At 41.9% G+C, this 20,126-nt stretch overlaps 2 protein-coding genes across 10 annotated transcripts in view; one reads left to right on the top strand and one right to left on the bottom strand.

Annotated features, from left to right (window-relative positions):
• The window catches only part of LOC124125808 (protein boule-like), a 56,387-nt gene that overhangs the window by 25,543 nt on the left and 10,718 nt on the right, over positions 1–20,126 (bottom strand). For all 9 annotated transcript variants that reach the window (XM_046489172.2, XM_046489175.2, XM_046489181.2 and 6 more), the window contains exons 3-6: positions 16,654–16,745; positions 15,656–15,713; positions 8,865–8,924; positions 866–884 (exon numbers count right to left, since the gene is read on the bottom strand). In XM_046489172.2, coding sequence (XP_046345128.2) covers positions 866–884; positions 8,865–8,924; positions 15,656–15,713; positions 16,654–16,745 — 229 coding nt within the window. The remainder of the gene's footprint in view (positions 1–865; positions 885–8,864; positions 8,925–15,655; positions 15,714–16,653; positions 16,746–20,126) is intronic.
• Positions 8,931–20,126, top strand: part of LOC125375866 — a 51,261-nt gene continuing 40,065 nt past the window's right edge. The window contains exon 1 of the mRNA XM_048386777.1: positions 8,931–10,844. Coding sequence (XP_048242734.1) covers positions 10,718–10,844 — 127 coding nt within the window. The 5' untranslated portion in view covers positions 8,931–10,717. The remainder of the gene's footprint in view (positions 10,845–20,126) is intronic.

Here is a 20,126-nt window from a genome sequence, read left to right as displayed (position 1 = left end):
AAATTTTGTCTTCTGGACTTGGGGTACAACTGAATATTATATGTTTTTGTTGAGTAAAGAAATTGCTCAAAATTTACAGGCTAGAACATAAAATGCTGACGACAAACAAAAAGTAGAAATAAATAAAAGACTTGATGTTTATCACCAGATAATCAATGACACATCTTGCCATCATTGATATTACCTGTCAAAACACCATTGAACAGAACACCAATTATATATATCAAAAGTTTCTATATCGTAATATGGAGTAATGCCTATGTCCAAGATTTTAATGCTTACATTAAAAGTTATTTATATGGCTGAATACGAATGATATTTATTAAATTACCAATATTTTCTTTTACCTCGAGTATCAACAAATTCCCCCAAGATTAACCATTGGATGAGGGAAGACAGACATGCATATTGTAAGAATAACATTTTGATACTGAAATTCAAATGCACAAAATGTTTGACCTATGGAACTAATCGCATCACAAACAGCAGGCAAAGTTTAATATCCTTAAAGTGCTCTAAATGGCATGCATTTGAATTTCATTCTAGACAGGTAAATAAACCATTCAAACAACATCCATCTACCTGTAAAAATGTCAATGATATTGGTTTTTATTGTCTTTCCCTTAACCTTTCTTCCAACAATCTGAAAAATCATTTACACAACTTAAAATGTTTTCACTTGAAATACTACATTTTAAAAATTTGACACATTAAAATCAAGAGGAAATGTTATTCAGATAAATGGAGGATGTTACAGTAAATATGTTCAGACATTATTAGATTTTAGTCATAACAATTTATGAAAACAATGAACACATAAAGGCATAATAGATACAAATGAATGTGCAGTTTTGCAAATACTCACCATATGTTCTTGGTAAGACCTATAATAAAACCAAAAGCACATTTAACAGATATTAAAACTTTCAAATTTGCCAGAGTAAAATACCCCAAAAGTAAAGAAAACAAAAACATTGAAAGATTCTCTTGATAATTTTGTTATAAAAACAAAAAATTGCTCAAAGGTTATGTAGCTCACCTGATTGTGTTGCATCTAGGATTTACCTTACATTCCCTCATGAATAGTAGGCCACTCATGTGTAACCAGTAGTCCACTATGATACAAAGCATTAACATCTGTGCTGTCATCCATGAAGACACATTTTATTCAACTTTCAATAGTGGACACAGCCTCCTTATATAACCAATAGGCCAATTGCATGGCAGAATTAGTAATAACTATCAGAGAGGCATTGATGACAGATGCACAAACATGCTCGAATCACTGCCCGGCTTCCAAATGAAATTGTTTGAAAGAACTCACTAAATTCTGAGCTGTTACAATAACTGCAGAATATTTTGACAAGTCGCTGCCAAATTCTGCGAAATGTTTTATTTACAGACATGGAAATTTTCGTTTTTTTTGCCAATAATTTCAAATGCATGCTTGGTGAAAAAGGACTTTGCTGTGTATGATAAAATCATAAATGCGCCATTTATAGGTTTTTTTAATGTATGAAGTGGTCCATGAATCATTATTTTGCACCAATTGTGTGAAAAATGTGTAAATGACACAAATGCACATGGCTAGATGTGACAATGCTCGTAAAATCCTAGATATTTTTTATATTTGTATACTTATCCTGCATTACTCCTTTATGCATATTACTGCCTTTTTCTTGACAGAGAAAAGAGCTGTGTGAAGGTCTTTGCTTGAAAAAGTTGTTCCAAATAGCTGAGAGGGCCAACCCTATCACGCAGCTCCCACGTGACCAAAGAAAGTGACGTCACGGATCACCACATTACTCTGGATTCCGGACATCGGAAGGCATCGTGGGGAGGTAGATCTGCGATGGGTGGGTCCCTTTAGAAGCAGTAATGCAGGATAAGTATACAAATATAAAATATATCTAGGATTTTACTAGATTTTTTACTTATCCTGCATTACTCCTTAATGCATCTTTATCGGACGGACCGGAGGCGGGAATAGCTTCAGATGTGGACTTTCATCTTTTATTTCCAGACTCTGTTCCCTAGCCAATCCTTGGCTGTGTGGTCGGCATCAGGTGACCACTCCATGTATGGGAAACTCAGTTTCCCTCCGCCTGTCTTCGGCTGTATGGTCGGTCTGGATGACCATGACATGGACGGGAAGAGTCAGGTATGCGCAGCCTGACAATAACTCTCGGTTAGATCGAGACTGGAGTACTGAGCCGTATGCAAGTGGGGCATGAACCTTCTAGTCCAGGGCTTACGCCAGGGGAGGTCGAAAGGCAGGCTCTGGACTTGGAGGCGAGGTCAGTGACTAGTAGTAGAGGAGCCTGTTGGGCATTACTAACGGACCAAGTTGTGCGTGCCTAGCACATCCTCCAATGGGACATCTCGCATATGGTGACTGGCGACGAATGTGTTTGATCGCCAGAACACTTCTCCATGATGGCAGGTAGAGCTCAGTTGCTGTGTAGCGCCATGATGGAGGCGATCGCCCGGGTCTCATGTGGGTTGTTGGAGCATGGGGGTCCAATCCAGCGGCCTCTTAGACCTGGAGAATGAGGGCTCATAGCCGGAGGGCGATCGTGTTGCCGCTACCTTCCGCTTGCAAAGTCGCAGCTCTATACCGGAATGAAGAGGCGTCGTCGTTGTCTATGGTGTTCCTTGGATCGTCTGATATAGCAACGGAGCGCTCTAACCGGATATAGACAGAGCTCTAGTACATCTTCCGCGCCCACAATCGAAGCTAGGGGAGGGATGAGGAACGATCTATCTGGCTGTCATGGGAATTGATTCTTGGGAAAGCAGTCCCAGCACAGTCCAAGATGCACGGCTCTGTGTGCTCCATGCTCAAAGTGGACAAGGACGAGCGTGACGTCCAAGGCATGTAGCTCACTGACACGGGCTGCTGTGGCGAGCGCCAGTAGGAAGACCATTTTCTCATCAGATTGTAGGATGACGTTGCTTCGAGTGGCTCGAAGGGCACGTCTCTCAGCGAGGTGTGAATGACATTCAAGCCCCAAGCTGGTGTACGAGATTTCGCCTTTTGGTCTTCCAGCCTGAATGAGCGGAGCAGAGTCTGTAGTTCCGGGATTTACGTCATGCGCTGATCTTCCGGAACTGCCAGGACGAAGTTGAGCGCCACAAGGAAGGTCATGATGGTACTGCCCTTGAGCTTACGCTTGTGATGCAGATGGAGCATGAACTCGGCCAGGAATTGAGGCGATGCAGATGTGGGGTTTAGGTGCTTGCCCCTGCAAAAGCTCTCGAAGGATTGCCACTTGTTATCATAGACGCTCCTGGTGGTTGGACGATGCGCCATCGTGATGGCCCTAGCCGCTCTGGCCGAGTAGCCATTGGCGTTCAGTGCTCTCTGTAAATGGACCAGACGTGAAGACATAACCTGTCTGGTCCTGGGTGTGGATGTCTGCTGTGAGGTTGGATCAGCAGATTTGGCCAATTTGGGTGTGGAAGTGGGTTGACGTCGGACAGCTCTCCGAGGTCGACGAACCAAGCCCTCACTGGCCACCAGGGCGCGACCAAAGTCAGATCGAGGTTCCGTGTCAAACTGATCTGGACGACTTCCAGAAGGAGTACAGGTGGCATACGCTTTTAGTCCTTCCCAGGGGACGCTGAAAGCGTCTACTGCCCAAGCCAGTGGATCCAGCACCGGAGATATGTAGGTTGGGCATCTGGTAGTTCTGGCTGGTGGCGAATAGGTCTATGTTGGGGAGACCGTGGTCTCGACAAACAAGAGCGAAGGCATCTTGGGGAAGTTTCCAATCTGTTGGAGCCACTTTGCCTGGTCGAGAGATGGCATCCGCTAGGATGTTTCGGCAGCCCGGGATGTGGTGGACCTGGAGCTGAATCCCCAGATGATCCACCAGGTGAAACAATCGGAACGTCTGTTGAAGGAGCGAAGTCCAGTGAGTCGTTCCTTGGTTCCGAAGGCACCATACGACAGTGGTGTTGTCCGTCGAGATGGAGAGCCGGGCGTGTCTGAGGGCCTGCTTCCAGTGAGCGATGGCCAAGATAAGCGCTTCCAGTTCGAGGTTGTTGATGTGCCATAGGCGCTGATCGACGGACCACAGCCCCGAGGCAACCTGTTCCTCCAGGTGTGTGCCCCATCACTGCAGGGGCGCGTCTACGAATAGGCGCAGAGAGGTCGTAAGTCCTGTCAAGGAGACACCGCCTAAGACATTCGGTTCCACCGTCCACCACCGGGGATGCTTGAGATGATCCGGGAGGACGATGGGACATCTGAACTGGGCGCAGTTGGAGCCTTCCTCTGTAGGTCAAGTCCTGCGCTGAGGTTAGGAGGCCCAGGAGGACTTGCCATTGGTGCAGAGTGTGTGGTAGGTGGAGAGCTGGAGTCAGGTGCGCCTGCTGTGCTCCCACCGGTCTCTGGGTACAGAGAAGAGATCGAGGTCCCCCGATGAACTGAAGGCGATTTGAGGGTGTCAACTCTGACTTCCTGAGGTTGATCATCCACCCTAATAGGCAAAGGAGCCAGGAGTCCCTGCGGTGAAGTAGAGTGACGGTGTCCCAATGATTCAGGAGACAGTCGTCTACGTATGTCTTGAACTGAATGTCCCGGAGATGGTGGGAAGCCGTGTGAGTAGCCACGGTGCTGAAGAAAATCCAAATGGGGGAACCGCCCATTGGTAATGGACCTGGTCGTCGGGATGTATAGGGACATGTCGATAGGCGTCCTCGATATCTAGGCTGGTGAATACATCCTGTGCCTGGATCCGGGATCGCAGCAGCCTGAGGTGGTCATCCTGAATAAGCTGGACGCGCCAGGAAGCGTTTGTTGAGTAAGGGGGTAGGTGGCTATGGGCAACGACGTGAGCGACGGGTCGTCTATAAGCGCCGCCAGCTTGTACCCATGTAGGGGCGGGTCGTCTATAAGCACCAGCTTGTTCCCATGTCAGATGATGTTGGTGACATATGGGTCCCCCAGGATCTCACAATTCTGCCAGCAACGACCCAGTCTCCCACGTACTGGAGTGTCGACAACTTGGACGGCTGGGGGTGGAAGTCCCCGTCGAGCTTGTCTGGCTATTCACTGGAAGTCTCTGCGGTCGGCGTTACATCCCTTGGAGTGGCCATGGCGGGACTGTTATGCGCCCGATGCCCTGCCTTTTCCTCTACCCCGAGAGGTTGAGGTGGTACCGCGCCACTGGGGCTGGAGGGTGTAGCGTCACGGCTGGTATGAGCCAGACTGGGATGCCTCCGCGAAGGCTGGCTGTGACACCCTAGCCAGGGTCTTGAGAGCTGTCTCGGGATTGAGTCATTGATGTACAACGACAGGCATCTGGTCGAGTGGTTGCAGTTTTACGCATAAGCAATCATGCAAGCCGGTCTGTACAAATACACTGCACGGATCCTATAAGGTCGGTTGACCTGATTACAATCGACGATGTTTACAGTCGTAGTTCTTGACATGTGACATGTATGTCGTCCTGCGCAGTAAACTGTAACCCTGTATGCTGAGTGGACTAGTTCAAGTTCCACACATGGCCAATCCCCTGTGAACCCTGTAGTTGACAGACCAGTGGTGTGTCTGAGTTCTGAGTAGGAACTGTGACGTTGCCAGTGTAGGGGCAAGTTGATCCCCATGATAAGAGTGACGACTGGTCCGGTGTTGTGAACGATTACCCAGTTGGGTATCCGGAAGCATATGACGAATCTGTTGAATACCGAATAGGTCATGGGGTTGTGATCGTCAACTGTGGTGCAGATAATATCAACCAGACGCCATGGGTAGGGAGATCTTTGAGAGTCTGTTCGCTTTCCCCGAGGAAACGTTCAACCAATGTTGATAGACGAGGAGAATTGGCGGGAGATTTCCACAGAACCGTCACCACGAGGTTAGGCGCTTCCAGGTATGGACGCCAATGGTATGGACGCCAATCCAGTGTCCAGCGACCGCTCTGGTCTCCGTAGGTAGATGGCCCTGGGGATCCGACAATCTCATAGGCCTGTAGAATGAGAGCATGTAGCCACAAGGATATCGTGGAATGGCTAATCGTCTGTCTGCGCGGTAGTTCCGGTTGTGCATCTGTAGAGGCGCTGTTTAAGGATAGGCGCTATCTGTATAGGCGCTTGTAGAGGCGTCTGTATAGGCGCTGGGGCAATAGGCGTCAGCTGCATGGCTCGCAAGTACTGGATGTACTGGAGGAGAGGGGCGTCCAGGCCCGTCTGAAAGCTGTAGGGGAAAGCGGAGACAGTGTGTACATCTATGACCCTGGGGACATTTAGATGTACAATTAAGGCACAGGGGGTGGGGTTCCCACGCCGACATATTACGCCGGCACTTTGAGCATGAGGGCATGATATCTGCAATGAAGCAGTGTAAAATCACAATGTGTCCCCTCCTGATTATGTATGCTATAATTTGTTTATCCCACTGCATGGGTTTATAACAATTCTTACGACAAACGTAAGACAACATACAAAACGAAGACAAAATACTTGCGAGGGTACGCCAATGGTGGGGTACAAAGCAAGAAGAATATAGAACGCAAGCCAGTTAATAACTGGCCATGTAAAATATTCAAGATGGCTAATTGAAACAACAAGACACCTGGGTTTACCATTGTTTTCTATCTTAAGAAAACGCCAGCAGGTGTACAAAAGTTATGCACATGTTAAAACATACAATGTTTCACAAGATACAAACCGTGTGCACAACACAAGCACAATGAACATTAACTCAAGAAGCAAAACACGTCATGGTTTGAAGTTTATGCTACAGATCAAAAACACGTCTTCTCTCAGCAAGTGACAAGAGTACTGTGAGGATCTGTGACGTCACTTCCTTTGGTCACGTGGGAGCGGCATGATAGGGTTGGCCTCTAAGCTAGTTGGAACAATTACTTCAAGCAAAGACCTTCACACAGCTCTTTTCTCTGTCAAGAACAAGCAGTAAAATGCATTAAGGAGTAATGCAGGATAAGTAAAAAATCTGATTGAGTATCATCTGGAATGACTAACAGCAGACAATGATTCTGGGATACATAACAACATATCATTATGGGCATAAGAGGTCAAAACTGATGTCAAATGCAGCCTGTGACCATAGCCATACATGAACATCAAATACTACAAAACATGTTGCTAATAGACAAGTTCAAGTAAATGCAAAAGATTTGTGCATATGCATCAGGCCATTTACATAAATTCAATATTGTTTCACACACACAAACATAAGTAATGGTTATCGCCCTGCATATTAGACAATCAGACCTCTCAGATGGATCACTAATCTATGATTTTCTACATACGAAATAATCTATAATATTGGTAACCAAACTCAATCAAGTGGGTCCAGCAAGAAAAGGTTGGCTCAAATTGAATCACATTCACAAACCAAAATAATAAATACAATTTAATGAAACTATCCAGGACAATAAAGATCAGCAAAGGATGTAATTATGGACAAGTTCTAGTTACAAAAGCCAGTGCCAAGAATTACGCATGTGTATTACAAGCCAGTCACTGACCTGCTACCCTGGAAATTTGCATATTCATAACGTCATTAATTCCCACTTTCAGCCAATCAGTGAATTATACGTCAAAGACCGAAGCCTAGAGTCGATCAACAGTGGATATTTGTGTTTTGAAACATAATGCCATAAGCATGTTTTTTATATATAAACTTTAACCAGGGTGGAGTTAATTCATTGAATATTCCTTCAGTGTTTGTCTTAGTACTTGTACAGTTCACAGCTCAATTTCATGTCTCAGTTTGAAAAGAAATACACTGATTAATTTTTCGATGAAACTCACACTGCTAAAAACATAATTTTATTGAATCATAAGTATAGAATTATCTGCAATTGTCATAACGTTGAAACTTTGAGCATTGATAGAAAATGTCAATTAACTACAACTAACAAATTTAACGGTTCTTTTGACGACATGGCTGAAGTAAGTGGAAACTGGAAACTTGATATATTTCGCAAGACTGCTACCGGTATACTGCAAAACTCTTTTCATAAGATGGTAATAGCAATATTGTTTTGTGTTCCTGTATATTTGGTAAAATATATATAACAAGTTTCATTATTATTTGTATTGTTTAACCTAAAATCTACACAGATATTTATTTCCAAATCATGTTTCCCTTCTAAAGCGGTTGACAAAACAGAGGAAAGGGCAAAGTGAAATTTCACTCACATCAAAACAGCGGTGACTGACCATACTGATTTTGACATCATAATATTTAATTTAGTATTTTGAAAATAGGGTCTTGCATTTGTGAAAACATAATACAACGACATAACTGTCACTTCCAGACAGATTCTACTGCAATCATATGATGATAATCAATGTCAGTCATGTGCAAGCGATGTGATCATAAACGGCACAATACAACTATTTTACAAAGCTTCAACGAGGGCTATCAGAGACACTTAGTGCTAGAGCGATAGCACTATAAGCACAGTTATCACCTCTCACAGAAATTCACAATCTGGTTGTTACCTCTCACAGAAATTTCTAGTTATTAAATGGTATTTTCTTGTGGGCATAAATATGAATTCATGTGGACCATTTAATTTTTGCCCAGTTAACTGCAGTCTTGTTTTTATTTTTTATTTCACATGATGTTCAATATTGATTTATACCTTTCATCAGATCGATAATCGTTTGACTTTCCAGATAAATCAATTGACTGGTTATTTCTATCAACTGCTCCAGCACTAGTAAATGTAAGAAAACAAAAATACATGACTCATTATTACAGGCTCTCTAACATTCTTGGAAACAAAATTATGATGGAATACAGGAGAAGAGACACCACTGTACAAGCCCTAATGTTCTATGACCAGTTGAGCTATCAACCAAACATCAACACATGAACTCACCTGTTTTCGAATAGCTGGCCCTATGTTCAATTTTCTGTCTTTGAAAACCAGATTGTCTGCCTGAAATTCAATGTCACAAATCATATATAATCTTGTCTACACCTCATGTGAATATTGAGAAAGATCACATTACAAGGGTGTACAAGTACACCAGTCCAGGTGTCACAATTCGCATTCCATATGAGCTATGATGCCCCCAAACACTATAAGATTACACTGAAACTGAAACATGAATTATTTACTATACATAGGAAGGTAATAAGGAAAAAGAAGGCCCAAATTTACATTCAGTGATTCACAATGCATTTCAATGTCCAGGTCAGATTGAAGCCAAAAGCTTCTGAACATGTGCAGTGATGTGACATCAGTAAAATTCTTGAAAACCAAGTGAAATTGTTCCACTTGTCGCCAGTTCCCGATCCCCATATACATGCCTTGTACTAATTATGACTAAGATTACCATGGGGACAATCACAAGGACGCACATTTAATAAATGTTCATCTCTTTTAAGGTGTTTACAATATATCTTCATTCTGTGCAAACGGCAGATCCAAGCGTTATTGCATACATCTCAGAAAATATTCCATTTGATTCAATGGAAAGTTAAGTAAAAGAACAAAATTAATTTGCTCCACAACAGCAATATCTAAGTAAAACAGAAAGAAAAATATCTCGGGGTAAATTGTAATAAAACACATGCCGACAACACTGTGATTGATTCATTGATTGAGTATAGTTTTACACCGCTTTTGTCAATATTCCAGAAATATCATGGCGAGGTGACACCAGAAATGGGCTTCACACATTGTACCCAAGTGGGGAATCGCCCCAGGTCTTTGGCGTGATGAACAAATGCTTAAACCACTAGGCTACTTTTGCTTAGCGAACCTGTCAGCACTGAAAGTGCAGTCCAATAATGCAGATGAATATGTTCCCTTCTCAATCCATGATCTGGACAAGTCCCCCTGGAATCTACCCAAGCACATTGCTGTGCAGGTTGACAAGAATTTTAATAATTTTTGCTCAGATGCCAAAAGTGGAAGAACATATCCTTGACGATTTACTTTTCCCCCCGGCAGGACTGTTTACATTATCCTTTGCTTGATCCTTATTTAGGCTATCTCTTTCAGGCTAAAGGGAATACTTAGTATGAGAAAAAGTATGACTATGCCCTTCAGTTCACAAAAATTATCTAAGAACGTAAGACCAAAGCTAAACAGATCTTTGAAGCCGAGAACAGGTTGTCTCGTAGCCAGCTTAGCTTTACCAAACGACCTTAGTAAGTTACTAAGTACATTGACCTCAAGGAGGAAGCTTCATGGGGCGCCTTCAAAGTCAGAGCTACTCTTGACAGAGGATGAAATCATAGACAGTCCACTCGAGGCAGAGGACAGCCTGGCCGTAACCGGCGAGTGGGTATCCGTCTGATTATATATCTTGACAACATCACTTGTATGGCAGAATCAACCAAACTTCTCATCCAACACAGAGACTCTGTTGTTAGTTCTCTAAACTCTAGGATTTGTGATAAACTGGAAAACGTTTTGATTCCATCTTCATCCATAACTTTCAATCAACTCAAGGCATCTGAATTTCATTCTACCTCAAGAGAAGGTAGACAATATCCTCACCTCCTGTCATCCTAATGAAGGGAGAGAATGTTAAAATCAGAAATCAGGCAAGTCCCAATTGCGTGGATCCATGCTCATGATGTCAATCACTGGATTGCCTGTTCCAGACTCGATTATTTACAGACCACCGTCATATAGCTGGAATATTGCTAAGTGGAGCGTTAAACAACAAACAAAGAACATTATTCCAGCTCAGCTCTACTGCAGATACCTCCAAATGCATGCAAGCAAGGATATACTGCATCTTCACAGATACGAGACGAAGAACTGAAGTGGTGGGTGAACAAGCTGTCAAACTTCAATGGCAAGCCAATTACGGCAGCGTACCCAGGCCTGATCCTATAAAAGGTTTGTTTGTTTGTTGTTTAACGCCACACTCAGCAGTATTCCAGCTATATGACGGCGGTCTGTAAATAATCAAGTCTGGACCAGACAATCCAGTGATTAATATCATAAGCATCGATCCACGCAATTGGGATCGATGACAGTAGTGGTGTAACGATACGGCGATACAGTATTGTATCCCGATGCACAGCCCACGATACGATGCATCGATTTGGAAAGCATGTATCGCGATACATACGATATTTTCATAACACAGTTTTACTCCCCCATGGAAAGACATTACCGTGCACATAACACCGGAAATACCATGTCAACAAACTTACTAAAGTTCGCAAATTATTCATGTAATTACACTGTCTGGCCATAAAAAGTGTTCTTTGTATATCTAGACTTATGTTTGTAACTTATTTCATTAATTTTATTCAAAATTCCTTTTAATATTGTTTTAATTAATTTCGGCGAAATCGTGTGTGATTCGATCGGAAGATCGCACAACTCACCGTTATTAACAGCAACCACGGTCAGATTACCTCTATTGACGCCTTGAAACGAACTTTAGTTGACAGAGAATGGATACATATATCATAAATGCCATACTTTGATTCGTTAAAAGTCGTATTTGTTTTTGTTGGACAATTCTATGTCAACACGTAATTCTCGCGATCACGCGATCACGTGCACGGGAGCCTTGACGGTGACTGGTCAGACTGGCTCCATGTAAAAAATAATACCTGTCAATAGCGATCAGCTGCTTCCCTTAGGGTTATTATTATTTTAAATATGTTTAGTAAAAGCTGCATCTAAATTAACAAGATATTGGAATATATTATTCCTGATAAAAAAATAGTTTCAGATACAATTTTTGCCGATCCTTGCATTAAAATCCTGTAAAGTTATATCATTGGGTGTGTCTTGACCGAATCACCGGTAGATTCCAAGAAAACGTGTGTACAGCTGATTGCTGTGCCCGGCTTAGTTTACGAGAAAATACACAAGTTAATCTTAATCCCTGGATATAAAACAATGCCTAGCTGAACAAAAAATACAATTTAAACGGTAAATCAACATGTCTGGTGATTTTTTATCTCAAATTTCGAATTTGTACTGACGAAGTTTCTCATCACCCGTTCGTTTGCCGGACTTCCCTGAAGGGGTACGATGTAATTTTTTTCTGCGCATAATATTCAAATTTCTTTTTTTCTCCAAAATATTGCACCCGCTAGAGGGGGTGCGCATCATACATGGGTGCGCACTATACTCAAGAAAATATGGTACTTTTAAACATGAAATACGTTTAACAATTTCAAAGCCAGTTTGTTGTTTCAGTAAAACATACTCTATAACAGTAAATAAACACCTTATATCTTCTTCAACTGTACTTGTCACATCTTTTAGAGAGCAGAAAGACATCAACTTGGCTTAGCTTGTACCAGTAAACACTATCGTGATACGTATCGTATCGCGCCCCCTGTATCGCGATACGTATCGTATCACGACCCTCCCGTATCGTTACACCTCTAGATGACATGCATCAACCAAGTCAGCGAGCCTGACCACCCGATCCCGTTAGTTGCCTTTTACGACAAGCATAGTCACCTTTTACGGTAAGCATGGGTTGCTGAAGACCTATTCTACCCTGGAATCTTCACGGGTCTCCTATAAAAGGAAGCGTCACGACTAGAGTGGGGTGTAATATGTGGGCAAATGTCTGTCATTTTTCCTGAGCCAGCAACAACAAATCTAGTTTGGTTCAGGTGGACAACCAAACGGCAATGGCCCATGTGAACTAATTCATAAATTGGGAGGGACAAAATTTCAGACCTTGATTCAGATCACCGAGGAACTTTGGGACTTTTGTCATATTTGGACATACTGATCTACTACGTTTTACTAATGAAATTTTAATTTCACTGCACACACTACATGTGCTTGGAAATTTCCAATTCCAGATCTATCATTCAAAATCAAAGCATTTTCTTGCAATATATGTTGGAACACAGCTCACTTAATCATTATTCAAACCAATGCTTCTTCACGCACATCTATACCTGTCTACAAATTGATTCGTCTAAATTTTTGGAATACATTAATCCTACTGAGGGACAGTTCTTATACAATATACAGTTTAGCTTCTTTCAGATTGACAAGCTAACATCAGTGATCAATCACAATGAACTCAGCATCCTTAGCACCTGCTACAGAAATGAGATCTTAATAATCACATGACAATTGTTTAGCCTGGTACCAGACACTTGTGCCGCAATAAAAGTTGTAATGGAATAGCTTAAAATTGTTTCAAAAAAGAAAATTGATGTAATTTACTGTTCGTACAAACTTCATGTTCAAATAGAAAGTCTCCTGTGAGTGGAGTTCCCAAGCTAATGATAGAAAGAAGAGAACCAGTTACTTTGACTCATGCAGCATCCAATCAATATATTTAGGTAATATCATATGTACCAATAAAGAATATTTAACAGAAAATGTTTCAATAATTTGCCTATTACAATACTCATCACCAAATTGCCACGGAATACAAGCAGTCTCCCCAACAATACATCAAGTGGGAATTTCGCATTTTAGTAGTTTTGTCTAATCCAGTATGTTATAATTCCTGAACCGTGCAAATCAAATGCTACGAAAATAATATACTTATAAAAATTACAAATATATAACATAAAAAAGAGACCAGTTAAGATCTGGATTATTTTTGGTCTTCAGCAACCCATGCTTGCCGTAGGTGACTATACTTGTCTTAAGAGGTGACTAACAGGAATCGGGCGGTCAGGTTCCCCGACATGGTTGATGCATGTCATCTTATCCAAATTGCTTATATCGATACTCATGATGTCAATCACTGGATAGTCTGGTCCAGACTCGATTATTTACAGACTGCTGTCATATAGCTGGAAAATTGCTAACAAATGTTATTATTCCACGTAACTGCAGGTGTTCACGAGAACTGTAAAATGCCAAGCAAACCCAACAACCATTTACATTTTACTGGAGAAAGATTTTGAAATATCCAAGTCATGTTAAACAGTGATTTTGACACAAAAAGCTGTATACAGGTCAATGACTTGGACCCAAGAAATGAAATAAGTCAGGGGCAAAAGTCAACAAGTCACTTAAACAAAGATTCCGGATGCAGTAAAATTTCGTCGAAGTTACTTTTAAAAAATCGGGCATAGCTTCCGCACACCCAGCTACCCGCCGGTCTGGGAGCAATACTGCCATCAACTTCACCCCCCCATCCCCCAGACACAAGGACAACTGTCACAAGCGTGCAATGTCTAACCTTTCCCGATGTTGAAATATATATTTTTTTAAATAGCCTTGTACTTACTTACCTTTTGTTGAAAAAAACATTGCAAACATGACATTATTTCAACACATATCCAGGGTTATGGGTTTTCGGACACTGATAAAACAGTCATAGTTTTCTCGCTGATCACATGAACAACTGTAAGTGTAAAATTTCTCATTCACTTATTCATAAAGGACAACTTTATCTTAGAATCAAGCCATCATCTGAGCATTTATAATTTCTGTGTGACACCTACCGTTATGGTGCAAGTATTCGTGATTGAAAACGTATGATGTCTGAAAACCTATGATCCGACGATAATAGTATTGTGTCATGAATAATAATAAAGGCATAATTGATGCTGAAAGTTCTGACCAAAAACAGGACAATCCGCGACGTTTCTCCGAAAACACGATATTTTCGGAGTATTTTTTTAAATCTTTGATTATATTTTTACGAGGAAGATGACTCTTTTCAAGGACCACTGTTTTAAAAAAACGTGATTTTCAGCGTTTTTGCGGAGATTTCACATTGCTAGATCTAATTATTTACGTATTGAACAAATTGACCAGTCACCGAAGGGACTTCCCGCGCTACATGTATTTCGATTGCGAAAGTGTTATGTTGACATTTAATAGTCAAATTGCCTCAAATATGACTTTAAATGAGTCAAGGTATGGCATTTATGATATGTGTATCCATTCTCTTGCAAATAAAGTTTGTTTCAAGGTGTCAATAGCGGTAATCTGACCGTGGTTGCTGTAAATAACGGTGAGTTGTGCGATCTACCGATCACTTCGCATACGATTTCGCCAAAATTATTATAATTATTGAATAAATTTTTTAATAAAATCTATAAGATATATTGCAAACATAAGTCCAGATAAACAATGAACACCTTTTTATAACCAGATATTATAATAATAGGAATAAATTGCGTACTTCAGTTCGGATTTGTTGACTGGTGTTTCCGGTGTTACGTGATCGCGGTGATCAGTTGATTATGTTTTTTTTTAGATGGGGGGAAAACATCGTGTCATTGGAAAATTTGAGTTTATTATAAACATAAGTAAATTTTGGGACCATGCTTTACCGCCCGCTATAACCGAGTAAGCGCTATTATTGACGGGCGCAATAGCGAGAGAACACTCACTGTATATGATGCTGAAAGCTCGGATCGAAAACAGGACAATATGTGTACTGTACATTCGCTCGATTGGCACTAAACTTTATGAGAGCATTTCATCGGGCATTGAAATCGATACCCTGAGTGGAATAATCCCTACTATTTAATCATGAAATTAGGACACGTGTGACGGCTTGCTTAGCTTTTTTCTATCGGTCAAAAGTCCAACAACTTAAACAAACCATCGGTCAAATAGAAATTTTATCGGTCTATGACCGGTGACCGACGGCCATCTGAAACCCTGTTAAAGCATGTACTTTGACATGCAAATACAGTATCTAAACTGACCAACGTTATTGATTGATCTGTGGGGAGTGGACTTACTTCTTTTTTGATAATCCTTTCTGCATCTTCTTGATTTTCAAATGTTACAAATCCATATCTGAAACACAATTAACATCAAAACTTGATCAACATTATTTGTGTTCAACAATACATCCTCTGACCCTTCCCCACTCTTCCATAATTGCCTCTAAACTTGACCACTAGAAACATGCATTATGATCCAATTTGTCATTCGCAAATTAGGTGACATCTGATTCAGTGTCTTAAATAACTGAATGCCTGCCTGTAGCTGGTAATTTTTCTGTTCGGCAGCATGAAATTTTCCTCCACCTGCCCAAATTAAAAGCCAGCATTAAAAATTGGCACTAGTCATTATAGTCCTTGCAAAATTCCCCAATAGTTAAGGTATCATAAGGACTAGTAGAAATTTGCCCTTTTTAAGGGTTTTGCTATATGTTATTATGAGCACTAGTGGACCCATAATCACAGGTTCCTGGCATTCCCAAGGGAAGCTACTCTGCACAGCAAATTACAGGGTCTTAGACAACTGAGCCACTTGTTCCCCCGTTTATTGTTCAATACATTTTGGTGCAAATAAACTTTATTGATCATATGATTACATGAACACTCATCCAGATCAGTAATTTCATAAGATGACCAATCAATGCACATCCAGTGCTTGCAACAAAAATATCATCCATGAAGTGTAAACCATCCTTATGACTTTCTCAATTTTGCTGAAAGTATTTACTTCAGAAGCAAAGTTTGATTTCCATGGCATCCATACAAGTCAATTACTGAGTTGGGTTTGACACTACTTGGACATTATTCCAAGTTATATCATCTCATGTCAGCTTAATTTGCAGGAAAGCCAAAAGTGATGCAGGTCTTAACCAGTGTTATGCTTGCCCATTAGCCCCTGGCAAGTGGAAATGTTCTTGGGCTGATAGTAATTGGACATAACATGACTGGTCTGGTACTTGCAACGTAAATACACAGTTATTATCCCACATATGACAGATTCATACAGAACTCACCCTTTTGACACTCCTGCTCTATCTGCAATTATTTTGGTATCCTTGACAGCTCCATACGCTGTGAAAAACTGCTTCAACTCTGCCTCTGTTGTCTGCACAACCAGATAATTATTAGTTTGTCACACTGTCAAGTTTCATTTCAATAATACTGATTATACTAGTAGTCTGACAAAAAGGAATTAGTAAAATCTAAATATTTTTTACATTTGTATACTTATCCTGCATTACTCTTTAATGCATTTACTGCTTACCTCAATTACCGCACCCAGTACAACCCGAGGTGTACCACCCCTGCGTATCATGCTTGAAAAACGGATACAGGTGATGTCAAGCACATGTAACTCGCTCACACGCGCCGCAGTGGCTAAATACAAGAGAAAAATTGTTTTCTTGGTGAGGTCATAAAATGAGGATGAATTGAGGGGCTTGAAGGAAGGCCTGTGCAAACCTCAAAGTACCACATTCAAATCCCATGCAGGGGGACGGAAATTTGTCTTCTGATCCTCAAGCCTGAAGAAGCGTAGTAGGGCCTGTAGCTTTTGAGGCCTTCGTCATTTTGTGTTTCCCGGAAGATCCAACACTGACTAAAGCACTACCAATGACCTTTGAAATTGTACTATGATTTAAGCGTCTTTTGGTATGCAATGTCCTTAGCTGCCCGCTCCAAATAGCCCTTGGCACATGATTTCTTTTAAAGACGAACCAAGTGTACAGATGAAATCTGCCTGGTGTTGGGCGAGGTAGTTTGTTGTGAGTGTGAATGAGGTTGGACCACTCTGGGAGGGGCAGTGGATCGTCTTCTGCGAAGTCGTTTGAGGTCGACGAAACCACCTCCTCACCGGCCACCAAGGTGCGGCAAAAGTCAGATCAAGGCTCTTGTATTTGGATCCTTAGTATCATCCTGGGCAGTAATACAAGAAGCAGAAAAAGCGTACGCTATTAGCTCTTTCCAGGGGACGCTGAATGCGTCAAACGCCCAAGTCTGCGGATCCGGTAACGGGGAGACATGCGTCTTAAGTTGGTGGTTCTAGTGGGAGACACCCGGGGACGTGCTGGACTATGAACTTTAGTCCCAGACGATCCACTAGATGAAAGAAACTGAACTTCTGTTGCAAAAGGGAGTGAGTGTGTTGTTTCTTTATTGTGCAGGCGCCACACCACCCTGCTTTTGTTGGTGGATATTGTGAGTTGGGTGGACTGTAGCTGCTCCTGCCAATGTGAGATGGCCAGAATAAGCCCTCCCAAACTGTACATTGTTAAAGTGACAATTCTCTTGCATGCCGGACCACAACCCTGAGGCTGTCTGGCCCTGTAAATGAGCACCTCTGCAGAAGTCGTCTATGAACAGATGTAAATTCGGAACTAGCCCAAATAAAGACACGTTGGACTCCATTGTCCACCAGCTGAGAATGTCCTCAGACGGTAGAGAGATGGCTGCAAAGAGGCCTTTGCGTCTGATGTGAGAAACACCCTGAAACCCCTGGCTGTTGACTAGCGGGTAGCAAATTGCAGTCTTCCAAGTTTTGGAAAAGTTGAAAATCTACTACGGAAGGGCTTCTAGTTGCGTCATGTCATGACAAGACTTGAAAAAATAGTGTTCGTAAGCGAACTACTACAAGCTTCCATGTAAACTAAATGTAGGCGCTTTTCAACTGATAACCAAGGTATGACATTGCACAAATACTAACAGTCTTATATCAGGGAGACGATGAAGGGAGCTGCCTCGTTCTCCGTGTGTGCCTCAAAATTGCACATGTTGACACCGGCGGTCTGCCAAAGATAGTGACTCAGTCACATTCATATACAGCGACAGACGCCTGATCAAAAGGTTGCAGCATTACGTACCAGGAAGCATGCCAACCAACCTGGTACAATGACCCTGCACCTCTCCCCTTAGGTTAGTAGACCTAATTCCAGTGTTTACAGTTCTTGCCCTGTGCAATAACCTCCAATCCTTGCAATGTCGGAGGCGAGGTACGACCTCCACACAACGCACAGTTCATAGTTCATAGTGGTGAATCCGAGATTGATGCGCAAATTGATCTGCCCTATGATCACAACAGGTGGGTACCCAGAAGCGTATGACAATTCTGTCAAATGTCTAACTGAACTTGGAGGTGTGAATCTCTTCAATTTGGTATAGCTGTCTACCAGACGCTACATGACACAAATTCTTAAGAGTACCGTCGCCTCTCCATGGCATCGTTTAGCCAATGTTGACCATACAACACTCTATGGGAGAATTAATGGGAAACTTTTCAGATTCCTCAGCATGAGGCCAGGCACTGCTGAAAGTTGAAATTCTTTTATCAAAAACTCTGTTGTATGCAGAAAAATTTACCAGTTTAAGTAGTTTACACGAATGTCTTTGGTCTTATTGAGGTTTTCTTGTTAGGCCCAAATTGGGAAAACCAAAGCTAAAGCTATCCATTGACGTGGAGGGCTTAGATGAACTTGCAAGCTTTGGGTGCGCATTGCCACTAACACTTGATATCACTGTTTCAGAGACTGCTGTCAATGTGGTAGGAGTAAATCACTGGGCATCTGATACCGTAAGCACTGACGTAAATGTAAAAGCTAGGATTGTTTTATATGCTGGAAGCTGATGTCACGTACATCAGGGCAAGAGCTGGATGCCTAAATGTCATAGACTGCTACCACAAAGAAAAAACAGTCGATGTTGCGGGTGTAGGTGGAAATCAGATACAGGCGTTTGGACTACCTACAGTTATGTCATGATAAAACGCATATAAGTGCTGATGCATTGGCGCTAGCTGGTCCTGCGTCGATGACATAACAGGATAAGCTGGAAGCCATGAGGCTGTAGTCATCTAGGAGCGTCTGGGAACGTTGTCATTGACTGGATCATGGCTTGTGCCTGCACTAATTCGGTAGAGGTGTCATAAGTATTAATTCGCAAGTGCCGGCGTTGCTGGGACCGTCACAATGGGGGCCAAGGATGCCTGAAAATTTGAAACAGGTGCGATACTCACAGATGAGCCTGAAGGAGAGTGAATGTCAGCAGTCACTATTACCGTGGACAATGCTCCACTCCACAGCAAGAGTTGGGTGGTAATAACCGGAGACTGGCGGACGGTAGCATCCAGGGACTGAGCCATCATCCTGGCACATGACAGGACTGCTGTAAAATTTGTTTGTGAGTGACCTGTCTAGTAATTAAGAAATTCGAAGGAGAAAGAGGTGAACAAAAATAATATGATTTGATGTGAAGTTACACCCAGTCACATGACAGCAGCGATGGTCCTAAAAAAAAGCAGACTTGAAATGGAAGCAGCTTTTTCTTTTTTTTTCCCACCGCGGTCTCTTTTGACGTAAGGTAAGCAGTAAATGCATTAAGGAAATGCAGGATAAGTAAAACTATATATCTATATTTATATATACTGAACAACAAAATTTCCTGTGACATTTAATAAGAACGCACGTTTTTATACCCATTCTTGGGTAGTGAAATG

This window comes from Haliotis rufescens, unplaced genomic scaffold (genome assembly GCF_023055435.1).
Source record: "Haliotis rufescens isolate VD_foot unplaced genomic scaffold, xgHalRufe1.0.p SCAF_10, whole genome shotgun sequence".
Taxonomy (NCBI): domain Eukaryota; kingdom Metazoa; phylum Mollusca; class Gastropoda; order Lepetellida; family Haliotidae; genus Haliotis; species Haliotis rufescens.
This window is presented reverse-complemented; position numbering and strand designations above follow the sequence as displayed.